Consider the following 15,407-nt stretch of genomic DNA (forward strand, 5'->3'; position numbering starts at 1 on the left):
TTAATTTTCAGGTGTAAAACCCTTCCTCAGTCCAGTACAGTTGTCTATCTGATAAACCTTCAAACCTATGGATCTGTTACTCAAATTGGCCTTCGATTTTTGTATTTCATGTCCTACCTGTACCTGTGGAGACCAGCCCCCATCAGCACTGCCCCTTGTGTTGCTTTAACTCAGGGTTGTTTTCAACCTGAATATCCAAAGTTACATAATGCAAGAACTGGTGCTCTGGGTGCAGAGTGGGAATTACAGAGGTTCCACTCACCCTGTTACAAGTCCATGTACCATCAAAATGATTTTGAAGCTGTTATTTTTATTTTAGGTAGAATATATATGTAATATTGCTGAAATCACAGCATTGGACAAATTAAACTCATATGAGACAGTTAGGGGATCATGAAAGTCATTATAATTCTTCCTGTGGAAAACATGAATGTCTGCACCAAAATTCATGACAGTCTTTTCCATAGCTGACAGTGCTCAAAAACACAAATGTCAACCTGATAATAGCATTAGAAGAAAAGTCAGGGGAACACCATAGTCATTGGGAGTATTACCATTAATGTGCAAATTTTCGTGGCAGTCTAACCAGTAGTTGTAGAGATATTTCTGTCTGGACTGAACTAGTGGACTGACCGACCTACAGACAGACATTTCCATCCCTAGAGCCACGCTGATAGCAGGGCTGCAAATCTGACGCGAGACAATTCCCATTCTTCACATTGGCCCAACTTCACAAAGAGTCATCCACATTGCGACACTGTCAAAATAATTCCAGCCGCATATTAAGTCCTGTCCTGCTCTGACAGACAGACGTAATCAAATCCAATTATACCACTTCTCCCTTTGCTCCCCATTAGAGCTCATCTCCCATTCTCCTTCCTGCAACAAAACATTTGAATGACAATGGCACAGTCCTAACACCCGCAACAGGCACAGCGCTCCTGCTCTTCTCCTGTGCCTCTCTCACCCTCTCTCCTTTCCACACGTTCTCCTTTCTAAAATCGATAGAAAGGAAAACAAAATGACAGGGTTTCATATCACTGCTGTGATACCCCGAGACTACACAGGGAAATGACTATTTCCACACACAAAAGGCTCCATTACTGCCAGGTGACCTCTCGCCATTGTGTTCCTTAACCTCCGAGTTAGACACCCCAGGATCGGCGCTCCAATATATGTGTTTGCAGGTGTGTGTGTCTGCGTGTGTGTGTATGGCTGGGCAGAGTAATTGTGTATGTAGCGGGGCTCCTCATGCAATGGCAAGGAATCTGTCATTCATACTGACTTTTTTTTTTTCTTTCACACTGTTTTTGCTGTCATGTTTGCAATGACTGCACAGCCGCCTGTTTTTAGCAGAAAAAAATTCCAGCTTTCAAAAGATGTCAAAGGCACAGCTAATTATATTTTTCTTTGTACATTTAGACGTGCTTGCAATTACTCATAATGATCCTGGATAAATGTTTTACCTTATTGAGAAGATAAGGGACTTCATTCTGTAGACTCAGGATGGAGAATCTGAGTGCTTTCCAGCTCTGCAATTGTATCTTATTTTGCTTAATTACCAGAGTGTATCTACAACTTAACAAGTGCATACTTCCACAGACACAATGTTTTTTTGGCATATGAGTGAGCATGTTTCAGTGGGCACTGAGATTGGTTTGATGTACTGTAATAAGCAGTGTTGCCGGTTGACCTTGTCAGGCTGATTTTGTATCATATTCTCCTTCCGTTGCCTCCTGCACCACCACCTCTCCCCAAATATATCTGCTAACTCCTGTCCTTTCCTCTTTTACTTATCAACCTCTTCTGCTTTGTCTCCATCAGTACTGTTCCACCATGTTCAAGTGAATTTCTAACATGTTAAGGGATTATGGCCCAACTTTGTTCACATTGCAGGCAAATCAGGATTTCTGTCCATCACCAACCTATCTGCATGGTTTTCGGTGGTAAAGATTTAGGTGTCAATGACAATGTATGCTGGTGACGCGGCTTTCCAACACAGAGAAATGGAGATCTATTATCTCGCCCACCAAACATTTGCGCTGTCAAGTCACGGTGCAGAACTCCTCTGTCACACAAGACAAATTCAGCGATGCTCAGCTGCTTCAAAGCATTTTAGTTATTCTGGATTTGTTGCAGTTATTGTGTTGCGTTGCAGGTAATGCAAAAAACACTTTGAAATAGAGGCTAGAGCAGCTGGACTAAGACGCGTATGTAGAAATACATCAAATGTGGTTCAGATCTGTTTTGCCTGTTTTGTGGAAATTGCTTTTCATGTTGGGTTTCTTTTTGTTTGTTTGTTTGTTTGTTTGCTGTCCATACTTCCTAAAATCAATCTGGATATAATCTGGATATACCAAAAAACAGATTAGGGCTGGCTGGCTGAACAAGGCCTTAGTTTTGGCTGACATGTGCCCAATCAAATATACACATCAGGGCTACAGCAGCTGAAGAGATACCACATGGAGACCATAAGAACTGTGACTGATCAGCTGAAAGTTTGTATGAACAACTGGCAAGTGTTTGCTGTGGGTATAAAGGAATTTGCAATTGGATTTATAGCAACAATTTAGATATGATGATATAGGCTTCAAGAGTCTGCAATTTTTTTGTGAAGTGCTTGAAAGGTGTTTGAATTTTACTGTTAAAAACCTGCATGAACCCTGCACCTAGTGATTTCATGCATCTTGGTAGCTATCTGATAACAAAAAAAAGCTTAAACGCAAACAAGAAGGATTCAAAACAGAATGAAATTGACCGATTGCTCTATCCACATCAGGAGATGCATTCTGGCCAGATGTTAAAAAGATGTAGATGCATCTGTCTCTCCAAGAAACATACGTTGTTTTCTCCTCTCGACTTGGAGTGGTTCTATGCCCCATGGGGGCCCTGCACCCCAGTTTGGGAACCACTCCGTTAATCCATGAGCACCACAGTCATCAAATATTATACTGTTGACCACAATTCATTGCTTTGCTCTGTTTCATGTACAGCACTTTGTAACTCTGCTTTGAAAAGTGCTATATGAATAAAGTCATTCTTTCATTTCCAACCATATTTACTGATATCTTCCCCATAGCTCTAAATGCAGATGGTGCTCCTACTAAAACACCAGCCAGTTGAATAGTCTTTGTGTCTGCAGCTCCCACAGTCCGTGCCCCAACAGTGAACCCTCTTTCAAAGTCACTTGGATCTTTCTTCCTCTTGCCAACTTGATACAGCATCAGAAGGAACTGGGCCTGCTCAGCATTTTTATACATAACACAAAGCATGACTGGATGTTAATTGCCTAATTGTAACATGCAGTGCACCTGTGTGGAAGCATCTGGATTCATCATGTTTCTCCACTCATTTAGTCAGGTTTTTGCTTTAATTTGCCACCCATCTTTATCTACTGTGGGACTGCTGTCAAATTTTAACTTTACTTTGAATTCTTAGGATTACATCCTCTTTTTTTTAACTATACTCCATCTGTTTACCACCTTCTCTTCCTGTGTTACCACCTCCCATCCGTCTATCCCCTTTCTCCTGTTTCCATTAGCTGCTTCGTCCTGCTTCATCATACTCATCCTTCTGTACCACCTCCACCTCCGCCTCCACCTGCTTTTCTTTTAATCCATCAAAGCACATTTATGGTAACTTGCTATTAAAGTCGGTTAATGGTTAAATATGTGTGGACTTCTAGATGCACTTAGTCTTGACTCTAATTTATTGTCTTTAATGATACATACTACATCTTTTCAAGCATGAAGATGATGAACACGAACATCCTTTAAGTGTGCAGTTTTGGAGATGATAAAAGTTTCTGCTGATATCAGGGCAGACAAAAAGAGGAATAATGATGTGAGGATGATATTTGTGAAAGTAGATGCACCAGGCTCTTGCTCAGTGCATGTTCATTCATTTACTATAACCACGCGGCGACCGAGTGACTCGAAACAGGAGCGTCGCCGCTAAGTGGAACAGAGAAGGGGAGCAGCTGGGCGAAATTCACCTGCCACTTTCAATGTGGATCAGAAATTGCACTCACACCAGCAACCCCTCTCCAGCAGTGGGGGAAAAAATTAGGGGAAACTGGAGGACAGAGTGTGCTGTGGCCATACAAATCACAGACAGTAGATTGAATGGAGGGCAGTGACAGAAATGGGAAATGGTCACATTCTTTGAGACCTGCTGTGTTTGATAGACAAGGTTTCATGGTCTACTGAAGACGAAGCAATGGGTGTATCACACTGATTTACAGCAGCTGTAAGACTGACAGACACCGAAAAAGAGTAACTTACTCTGATGGTCACAATGAAGTGTTTTATTCTTTATAATTGAAGAAACATTAAAGGTCCAGTGTGTAAGGTTTACTGGAATTATTTGGCAGAATATGGCAGAAATGGAATATAATTTTCAAAAGTAGATTTTCATTCATGTATAATCACCTGAAAATAAGAGACAGTGAGCCTCATGCGGCAACATTCCCTGAAATAGTGTCTTATGTTTTCTCTTTATTTTCTGTTAATAGAAAAAATATGATAAATCAACTCCAGATGCACCCAGATTTATTCTTACCCAGGTGTTCTGAATGATGAATCCCAGTCGATTATGAAGTGGAGAGGCATGGCCACTTGTTTGTTATTAGTATAGGAAGTGTTGTGCTGTGTGCAAATACTCCAAAAAAAAAAAAAAAAAAAGGCTGTAAGAGGAAGAAATTCAGCAGAACTGAAATTTACATATTGTGATGCTGTAAAAGTCATGTTAGCAGAGGGACAGACAGTAACTGAAGTGAGTAAGTGAAGGAGTCCAACAAAGACTAAGAGTTATTTTTTTTAATTTAATGGTTGGTGGTCAAAAGAAAAGAAACTGTCAACTGCTTGGAGCTTAAAGGAAAAGGTTTCTAATTAATTTCTTTTTACATTTTTGTTTAAAATGTTTAACAAGCAGTGTTATAAAAACAGTAAATCAGTAGGCACTAAGGAAGACCAAATCATGGAATACAACAAAAAATAGAGAACTTTTAGAAGGGGCAAAATAAACCTGACAGGGTGGTGTGTTTTAGGCTGGGTTCAGTAACACAGCGACTTACTTAAAAATAATAATAATAATAATAATTTGATACAAAATATTTAATTAATGTAAACATTATTTTATGATTTAAGAATTATTTTATTGTTCTTACAGAGTCTATGAAGAGAATTACACCCATAGCAACAGTTTGTTATTCATAGCAGCAGTCAGCTATCCAGAAATAATGGACCCTAGAATGCTGTAATTGACCAATCAGAATAGAGTATTTTTAAAAAACTGTGTGATGAGGTTTTCTAATACACCCAAGTATGTAGGTGGTTAGAGTGGATTCATCCATCCATCCATTATCCATAACCACTTATCCTTGAAGGTTCGCGGGGGTCTGGAGCCTGTCACAGCTGACATTGGGTCAGAGGCGGGCTACACCCTGGACAGGTCGCCAGTTCATCACAGGGCTGACACGTAGAGACAAACAACCATTCTTGCTCACATTCACACTTATGGGCAAATTAGACTTATCAGTTAACCTCTTATGCTGTTTTGATGTCTTTGGGATATGGGCTGAATGCCTGCAGGAGGAAGCAAGAGTACCCAGAGAGAACCCACACAGATACAAGGAGAACATGCAAACTCTGCACAGAAAGGCCCTGCCCCAGCCACAAACTCTGCAGCCAGCCCCCCAGCCAGCTGGGGAATTCAAACTCAGAACCTTCTTGCTTTGAGGTAACAGTGCTAACTACTGCACCACCGTGCCGCCTCGGGTGATGGGGAAAAAAATGAAGGTCTTTGACCATGATCTAGGGCTCACAGCCTTACTTCAGTGTGTGGTTAGATTTTAAATCATTGTGGTTTTGATTAGAGACTAATCTATTTGTTGTCCCTCAACTCACATCTGATGTTATCAATATTTAACCAAGACCGTGATCTTTCCATAACCTTAAGAGTGCTGTGCTGAGTTCATAAACACACCGTGAAAATGTTTAATAGTGCTTTAGCTTGCAGAAGCAGCTATTTTATAACAATAAAAAAAATATGTTGCCAGTGAATGGTCAGTATGAATATTTTGCGACTTATAGCAACAATGTTTTGTGTCAGATTTTTGTTTTGTTCTATTTTAGTTAACTGTGTAGTAAGTGAAATAATACGATGAGTGATTATTGTGAAATAAACCTTGACAGGTTGATGCAGGTCTTGAGTCATCCTGAAGGGGATTATTTTGTAATAATGACCCCCTCACTGTACACTATTCCTTACATGCCGTAAAGTGCCATAAAATAGTCTTACAGTAATACAAAAACAATACAGTACAACAAAACAATATAATTTATTGCAGTTATTATATCAACACATCATCCAAAAAAAGGGGTTATCTAAAGCAGTTAAACTAAACTTTATGCTGCGTTTGAGACAACGAGAAAGGTCAGGAATTTCCCTGTTGAAATTTCCAACTTGCAATCTTAAAGCGTTCCAGGTGCACAATGACAAAAGTAAGCAATAGCCATGGCTAACCCGTTCCGTTTCTTTGGAAAGTGTATGCTCAACTAAACCCTCAACAATGAAGCCTCTTTGCATAAATGACACAGAGGAGGCAAAACAACACATGACATAAACGAGATCGTTATATATTTTATTTTATGGCACATTGTGACATATCTTGACATCAATTTACAATATTTATTTATGATCGTATACATCCGACAGCTGCTTTTTCAGGAAATCAGAGTTGATGGATTTGCCCCGAGCTTCCAAGTAGGAACTCTGACTTTGAGTTAGATTGTTCTAATAGGATGTCAGTAATTTTCAAGTTCAATAAATTCAATTCAAGTTCAAGTTGTCTGGAGCGCAGCATTAGTGTTTTTAATCATGCCAGAATTCTGTGAATAATTACAAACAATACTTTCACCAATATGGTTGCGTACCTGACATTTTGTTTTGTCCAGTATTTTATTAAAAATAACCATTTAACCACATCTATTTGCTACTGAATTTTGATCATCCGGTCAGTTGCAGACTTACTGTATGTCATACTGTAATTATCAGTATGCTTCTCCATCCCCTCCCTTGTGAAATTTCCCAGTGTTCAAGTCTTTTCAGGGCTTGTGTTTTCCTCTGCATGCAATGACTCATTGCCTCGCAGGGAGGCAGTGCTGTGTCATCCTCGCACTGGTGATGAGAGAGCCACAGACACACAGACTGTAAAAAGCCTGCATATCAAAGAGTGATAACAGATTGCTAATATACAATATAAGGAGTGACACATAACCACAAAGCAGCTCATTTTACACTGACACTCCTCTCCATCTGTGACAGGGTCTCACAGAACAGGACTTCACCACCCCTGAGCCCTTCAACATGATTTGCACTCTGGCCGGCAGTCCCAAAAACTGGCTTTGTCAGTGCGAGACGGGAGGTATAAGGACATACCACAGGTGAGCCACGGTGTCTGATATCTGAAGAGGAAAGTGTGGAAATGTCTGTGCTTGACTTATATCTCTGGTTTCAGGGCCAAATAAGGTTGTTTTGAGAGAGAGAAGCATTGAAAGCTAGTTAAGTTTGGTGTACATGCTGTAAATATTTAGAAAAGCCACAAACATAGCCACAGATGAAAAAAAAACAAGAAGACAGACAGGTGGACAAAGAGGAATTGGGAAAAACTAATGAACAGTTAGCTGGTCAGTCAGTCATTCAGACAGACAGTTATCCAGAGGGGACATTCCTCATCACACACAGACAGAAAGTCGAGACAGACATTATGCTTATACAGAAGAGACATCCGCCAGTCTCTCAGTCAGATAAGTATGACTGATTGACAGCATTATATAATGCTACACATACAGGCACACAGACAATCCAACACACTGATCTCCACACAGACAAACTCGCGAGATAGGCGAGCAAACACTGTGCATCCCCGATCAGTTCATTTTAAAGGTCCACAATCAGGCAGGCAGCAGCTGGGACTGGCCATCAGGGAGAGATGTGGGGCCATGCTGCCCCAATATATCCATGCAACATTAATATTTCAAAATTGTTTTTCTGGGAATTTATAGTGTGGCCAGCTTGTGCTGTTGGCCTCCATCACACACATCACTTAAATGAAGCAGTCAAGGTTCATGTGTTTGTGTAACATAATGATTGTTTCCCATTTGCTGCTGCGTATTAGAGTTAAGGTGCTACAAAGAAAGTGAGGTGGACACATATTACTGTCTGCCATGTAAAGACTAAACATATGAATGAACCTCAGAGCTGGTATCTGCGTGTCTTTATTCCAGTTGCTGGTGTGGTTCTGTAGGTCATCTATCAATCTAGTAGGGATGCACTTGTCATTTATCATTTATTGATGTATTTATCAGCTGAACATCATTATCAGCTGATATTTGCTTTGTTGACTGCAGAAGATGGCAGTTATCAATGTTAATCTGTTGTTTTCCATCATTATGCATTTACTAAATGTTGTGTGGGTTATTTGTGGTCGGACACGTTCAGTACAGTACAGAGAGAAATTGGTGCCATGTTTTTTACAGTGAAGATTTCTTTGTTTCCCTGACACAAGAGGAAGGAGATAAATAACAAAAACAAGACGAATAACCACAAAAAATGTTAATCACATCAACTATCAGCAAAATTGTTATTTTAAATTGGTTGATCCCTGCTATCTACATATCTATCTATCTGTCTGTTTGTTTATCTGCATGTTTTGTTGGTTTTTCTTGCATCTATGAATGTGAAGAAAAAATTACAATGTTTGTAAGTTATAAAGCCCAATGTCTGGGTAACTTATGATACTTGCTATTAATCATTTCGATAATAAAGCCAATATGATATCAGTTATACTGAATGAAGCAGATTTTAGGGATGGGTGATCAGGCGAAAGTATCATTTTTTCAGTAGAATTTGAAAATGTGAATCTGTCAGAGCAAATGAAAACATGAACTCGGCATGAACTCAGCGTTCTCCTCTGGTTCCCAGGCTGCAATATTGCATTAAAGATGCCACACAGTTTCCAAAATGGTGATTTCAAACCTGACTTTAATTTGAAGTTGTAAACAGACGCCAAAAGATAACATAATGATTAAACAACACTTTTTAACTACACACGACTCAGTTACATTGTTTACAATACATCACCCAAGGAAGAGCCACCTGAAGTAATTTGTTCTATCAGCATAGTCATCTAGTTGGCTACATCACTTCAGCCCATGGGCCAAATCTGTCCCTTTGATCATTTACAATCTGAAAAAAAACTATAAATAAATAATTTAATCAAATATGAGTTTGTTTGTCACATGCATTTGCATGATGTGTAACTTTATCAAGGTAGCCATGTAGAAGCATTAGTTCATGTTCATCAACGTGACCACTTCCAACAGAGCTAACATCAGTTCACACAAATGGTTCAGTGAGACTGATACTGAGACTGCCTGTCTCACTGCCTGCCAGACTCCACTAACATAGCTCCATTTAACAGTTAGAAACATCTACTCCATCTACAAGATTATTAATGATTTCAATTCAATTTTAGCTCCATGTAAAGTGAGCAAACAAGAAACAGGCAGAATAAACAGACAGTCTGGACTGGAATGGAAATTTCAAAGGAGGCCATGCTGGCTGTAGCGTTGTTGCACTTTCCTTCTTCTCTGATGACATATCATGGTCATTTTGTGATTTAGTATAGTACACATTTCTCCTTTAAAATGTCCATTTATAACATAATTATTCCTAAAAATCCTTTCGATCCACAGATTAAGTTAATATTTTAGTATGAAGTAATGAATGAATTAAAGTCATATTTTAAGCCAAATACCTGCGTTTTGGTTTCACTACAGGAACTTTCAGTCTAAAACATAATTCCTGTCATCTTCTGTGATTAGGTACTGCGAAGTGTACAGTCACCTCATTATCCAAGCATTGACAGGACAAAATATGATACATGCGGTTGTGGTCAGTGTGGTTGCCAATAAACGGGAGCTACTGCGCTCTGTGACGCGCTCATGGACAGAGAGAGAAGAGGAGGGAGGGATGGAGCGAGAGAGAGAGAGGGAGAGAGAGAGAGAGAGAGAGAGAGAGAGAGACATCTGATCTCTGTAAATCAACCAGTGAGGATCCCAAAACACAAGACGCGCTGATGATCTTCACTGAAACCCCGTCTCTGCCTCCAGCCTTCAAACTGACTTCTTCGTCTCCGCGCAAACTTCCAGCGAGCGTCCAGCAGCATGAGCGGCGGCGGCAGACAGCATGGATGAGCCACATGAGGCGGACCGCAGAAACTGAAGCCACCGCTCAAAGTTTGCCCACAGAAGCCACCGTGACTCTGACCGAACAAACACACAACTTTACGCGTGTTTCGCTGCTTTCCTAACACTTTTTACTGGTCGCACGTTGCCTGTTGTTGGGATTGCTTTGGAATCCGCGGTGCGTCTTTATATGTTCAGCCAGGGAGACGTGTAGTTTTTTTCGGGGTGGTCCGCTCTAAGGAAGGTGACATGCAGGTTCTCGGCTGGACCATAGTTCTCCTCGGCCAGTGGATCCTACGGAAGGTGAGTTTAATTTCATCCTAAGAAGATAAAAACTAAAAAAGAAAAGAAATACCTTTCATATCCAGACGCAGAAAAGTGTGGGTGCGTTTGGAGACAAACACAGGTGCCTTTTCTTTCAGATGGTCAGTTTCCTAGAAGTCACTCAGCTGAACGGAATGATAACATGCAATAACATTTTTATCGTGCCATATAAAGATTTTTATCGAAGTACGGCGCAGCGGGATATATTTTATAGTTTCTTTTGATTTGTGTCGTATTTTAACTGTCTTTTCTTTCTCCATAAAATCTGTTCTCTCTGTAACTTGATTTAAAGTTGTTTAGTCTGCAAATAAACCACAATAGGCGTTTTCTCTGGCTTCATTTTGTTTCATTTGCTTGAATAAACGTGTGTACGACTTTTTGCCCGGATCTCCAAACGCGCAGCTTTCTGCTGTCTGTGCGTTTCCCCTTTACTCCCAGTTAAGCAGCCCCTCTTATCTATTTATCTATTTGCGCTCCCAGCAACTTCCTCTAATTTTTCTTCAGAAGTTAAACACGCCCGTGGCTTGTGTTATTATCTCGGCATCGCTGTGGCAAAGAGTTTGTACGCCTGGTTTGGCTCTGATGCGGCTGCAGCTGCTGATTATGTGCGCTTAAATGCGTGTGTGCGCGTCTGGATGTACGCGCGCACTCATCTTGTGCCAGTTTGCGTATTATATGAGAGTGTTTTCCTGATTGCTTTACACACAGCAATAATGTAGTTATTGTATACAGACATCCACACATAACAGAATACATTCGTCTACAATACAGCAGAATACAATAGAAGGCTGCCTGTCCCAGCAGATACACACCATCTGTACTCAGTGTGTCTTTGGCCCTCTGCAAGAAATGAAAGAGAATAAAAACATGACCTTTCACCATGATCCTCCTCTTCTTCTTCTTCCTCACCTCTGACTCCTTCGTTTTCCTCCTCCTTCCTCTTCCTTTCCTCTTTCCTCCTCCTCCTCCATTATGGATCATTTTGCCCCCACTGGTTTTCATTAAAAACCACTTACTGTATCTTCGGCAGGACACGACCAATACTGGATTTCTGAGGTTGATGCCGATACTAGTATTGGGGAGTAAAGACAAATCCAGTATCGATATATTGGCTGATATTCTTTGTACAGAATATAGAATTTATATATAAACACACATTTTTTATCATTATCCCTCAAATGTGGTGACAAATATAATGGAATCATATTTTACAGCTTAAAGACATAATATGCAACATTTCTCTTTAAAAAAAAAACAGTGTATATAAATATAATCCATTCCAATCGTCACTTATGAGCCACTAGAAGCATGTGGTCATGGCTGTATTTGAAGAAACCCTGCCATCTGCCTGTGTTTCCTTATTTTCTCATTATTTTGTTGTGGTCAGGTCTTTTCCCAACCCAAACACGCTGATATTTGACATCCTGGGAAAGACCCTCAGCAATCAACTATCTTTCTGGTGTGTTTATGAACAGCTTGGACAAAGCCTTCTGATTCTGCCTTTAACAATAAACTTAATTGTCCAAAAGGATATCAGGTAACTGAAACAGTAAACTTTAACTAGTGTTTATAATAATTATAAATACGTTTATTTAAATAAAATCTAAATAAAGACACACATATAGAGCAAAATACGTGTATATATTAAACCTGAATTAAGAAAAAAGGATCAAATATACATAAAATGCTGATGCATTGGACAACATATATGATGATATCAATATAGACCGATATAGCTGTGATAGGCCAATATTGAGCCAATAATATTGATCAACCAACATAGCCAACATCAGATACAGTTAAAAAAAAAAAAATCCTGCCACTGTTAAATCTTGTTGATGCCTTTTTTTAATGCTATTTTTACAAGGTCTAAAAATCAGCGTGAAAGTGAACAACGTCGTAATTTGTTAGCAGAAGAGCATCACTTGATTCATGTGACAAACTGTAGTGCTGTAGGACTGTAAAGAGCTGACGGGCTGGAATACAGATTTGCATGGTGGCCCACAGTAGCCGGTATTCTCTCCAAACAAACACAAAAACAATGGAGACTTGTGGGACGCAGTTTAGTGTGTGAGTTTTTAAAAACACCCTGTTGGCTGCTGGCAGATTGGGGTTAGGTTGCATTGTGACAGGTAATAACACCTACGCTTCTTTTGAAGATTGAATGCAAATGATTCCTTCTCCTGAGTGGAGCTGCTCTGCCTCTTCCGCGTGAGAGTGCAACGCAGGTTCAACTATTAGGATCGACTTGGTATTAGATTATATCAGCCACGCTTTTCAGTAATGTGCCAGTTGAAATTGTCTTGGACCACTTTTCTTTTTTTTTTCTTTCTCTTTTCCGAGGAGTAACAGAGTGGGATAAGAGAGTCTTGTTGGTTTTCTACAACGATGGCAGTGTAGATGACAGTGATTCGGCTGACATAGTATGACAAGTTACATGCTCGGGAGCACTATTAGCTTGAGGGATTAATAAGTGAGGAGGTAAAAGAGGCAGTGAAGAAGTGATGGCAGGTGAAATATTCTGTAAACAGACGGGGGGAAGAAAGGAGAGGATGTCAGCAGAATAAAAAGGAAACAAAGGTAACATTAACCAGCTCTCAAACTTAATTTCAGGGTCTCTTTGAATGAAGCCCACCCTTTAGTGGCCATTTACAGTAACTTAGAGGTCTGTTAAAGCACACATGTAAGTGCACAAATGAGAAAAGAGGAAGGGAGAGGGAGACAAATCCTTGCATGATATCTTTAAACTCTAGGGTTTATGTTTTCTGTCTGCATTAAAGGTAGAATCGGTTAGATTTGTCCGAGCTGTTTGTAAATGCACCAGATTGACCAGTCTCATTCCCAGGATGTTTTTGGGTTGGTAAAGCATCCCGAGCATGGCAAAATAATGAGAAAATAAGAAAATACAGGCAGACGACAGGCGCTCCGCAGATACAGACGCCACCACACACTTCTAGGGGGTGACAATTGAAAGGAATTGTGTTTATATGGGTCAGGTTTTGTGTTTTTAGGAAAACGTTGTATATTATGCCTTTAATTTCAGAGTTTCTTTGAATAAAACACACCCCATTTACAGTAAGTTAGAGGCCTGTTAAATGAGAGAAGAGGAGGAGACCGGCAGTGAGAAACTCTATCATTTATATTTTCTGACTGCATTAAAAATGTAAAACTTATTTTATAGATTTTTTTAATATATATATGTGTGTTACTCAGTGCGTACTCAGATAAGAACATTTTGTGGGTGGGTCCTCACATTTGTGTGTGTGTAAATAAATAAATAAATAAATTGCATATGATGTCCAACGCTGCAATATTATAATTTTCTCCACCTTGTGCTTTTGAAATGATATCTACAGTAACAGCACTACAAAAGAAGAAAAGATGTGTGAAAAGCTTCTTTGCTGTTTTTATGCTCCCAGTAGGAACAATAGCATTAGCCGGCATCTCAACCTGACAAAATCCTCTTATCTCCCCCCATAAAACAACTAGCTATATACCCCAGGGATATTACAGCAACTGAATCACTTTAATTTCATTATATATAGTCCTACTTCCTTTGCAATCATGTCTCATATATTCTGCATTGCTTTGCATTTCAGTGCAGCCTCTCTCCTTGCTGAAATGTGTGTGGAGTGTGTCTCCATGGCTCTTGTTCGTGCCCACATGTTATGCACTTATTCGCGCCATTGTGGGGGGAAAAAAAAATCAGAACAGTAGGATCGGATGTTTTCTCCACCATGGATTAAACCAGGTGGTTGGTGGTTTCCCTCCCACTCGCTGTCTTTTTGTCCGTCCATCTGTCCGTCCGTGTGGATCATGTAAACTGTCAAACGGCCCAGTTTCAACGAGCAGGAGGCACCACTGGTCCGTAATCTCTGCAAATGATATTCTCCGTTCACAAACCGATTAGATATGTAATCTGTTGAATCATGATGACAGAAGCAATCACATTACTGCTATATCTATCGCCTCTGAAATTGTTCCCAGAGATCAAAGCGTTCTTTAACCTAAAAAAAAAAGAGGCTCGGATTCATGCAGTATTTTAATGGATTCTAACATGGTTTGCTTAAGGTTAAGCAACGATCCATTTTTATTTAATTTGTTTTCTCCTCTTTCAACAGCCCTGTGCCCCATTTCTGACAAGCCATTACTTTTAAAATGAGTTATTACTCGCTTGGTGCGGTGAATAGTTCCACCCCGGGCTTTGTATGAGCCTTAAGGAGAGGGAAATTTAATTTAACTGTGTGAAGATGTCATATATTTTAGACTAATGTAAAATAAAACATCATTACAGACGTGTAGGTTCTGATTTGCACACAAGTCTGTCATCACTGTTCAGGTTAGGGAGCTCATGGAGGACTGTGAACTTGAACATAATTGCCTTTTTTGGTGATTTAATTAAAATATTCCTTTCAAACAATAAAGACAAGGCACTACTACTCTGCAATTTGTAGATCCGGTTCTAATAATAGAAACAAAAAGCAGACACAGGCATGAATACTGAGGTGCCAAAACTCCATTACAAACAACACGTGCACCCCCGTTTGACTGACAGCTCAACTACACCTGAAGTTCCAAGAAAGGGAGCATTATGTCTGAAATTATTGATAAGGCGATGGTATTATTTTTAAAGCACAAAGGAAGAGAAAGTCAGAACATATTCAGGAGAGTGAACAGAGCTGCTGCTGCTCTCACCGCTGAGCAGGCCTGTTGCGGCTGTTTGGTTCTCTTCCTGCTGGAGCCACCTGTTCACGTTTGATATGTGGATGTTAAAGGTGGTGAGGGGTCAGAGATTCAGCTACTGTGCGTGCATAGCAAATGCATTTCATCAGT

At 40.0% G+C, this 15,407-nt stretch overlaps 1 protein-coding gene across 1 annotated transcript in view; it reads left to right on the forward strand.

The window, feature by feature from the left end:
* Positions 1 to 10,081: 10,081 nt before the first annotated feature.
* nxph4 (neurexophilin 4) overlaps positions 10,082 to 15,407 on the forward strand; it is a 64,221-nt gene continuing 58,895 nt past the window's right edge. The window contains exon 1 of the mRNA XM_084737406.1: positions 10,082 to 10,553. Coding sequence (XP_084593532.1) covers positions 10,500 to 10,553 — 54 coding nt within the window. The 5' untranslated portion in view covers positions 10,082 to 10,499. The remainder of the gene's footprint in view (positions 10,554 to 15,407) is intronic.

Source organism: Lutjanus erythropterus, chromosome 2 (genome assembly GCF_056507025.1).
Source record: "Lutjanus erythropterus isolate fLutEry1 chromosome 2, fLutEry1.hap2, whole genome shotgun sequence".
Classification (NCBI taxonomy): Eukaryota; Metazoa; Chordata; class Actinopteri; order Lutjaniformes; family Lutjanidae; genus Lutjanus; species Lutjanus erythropterus.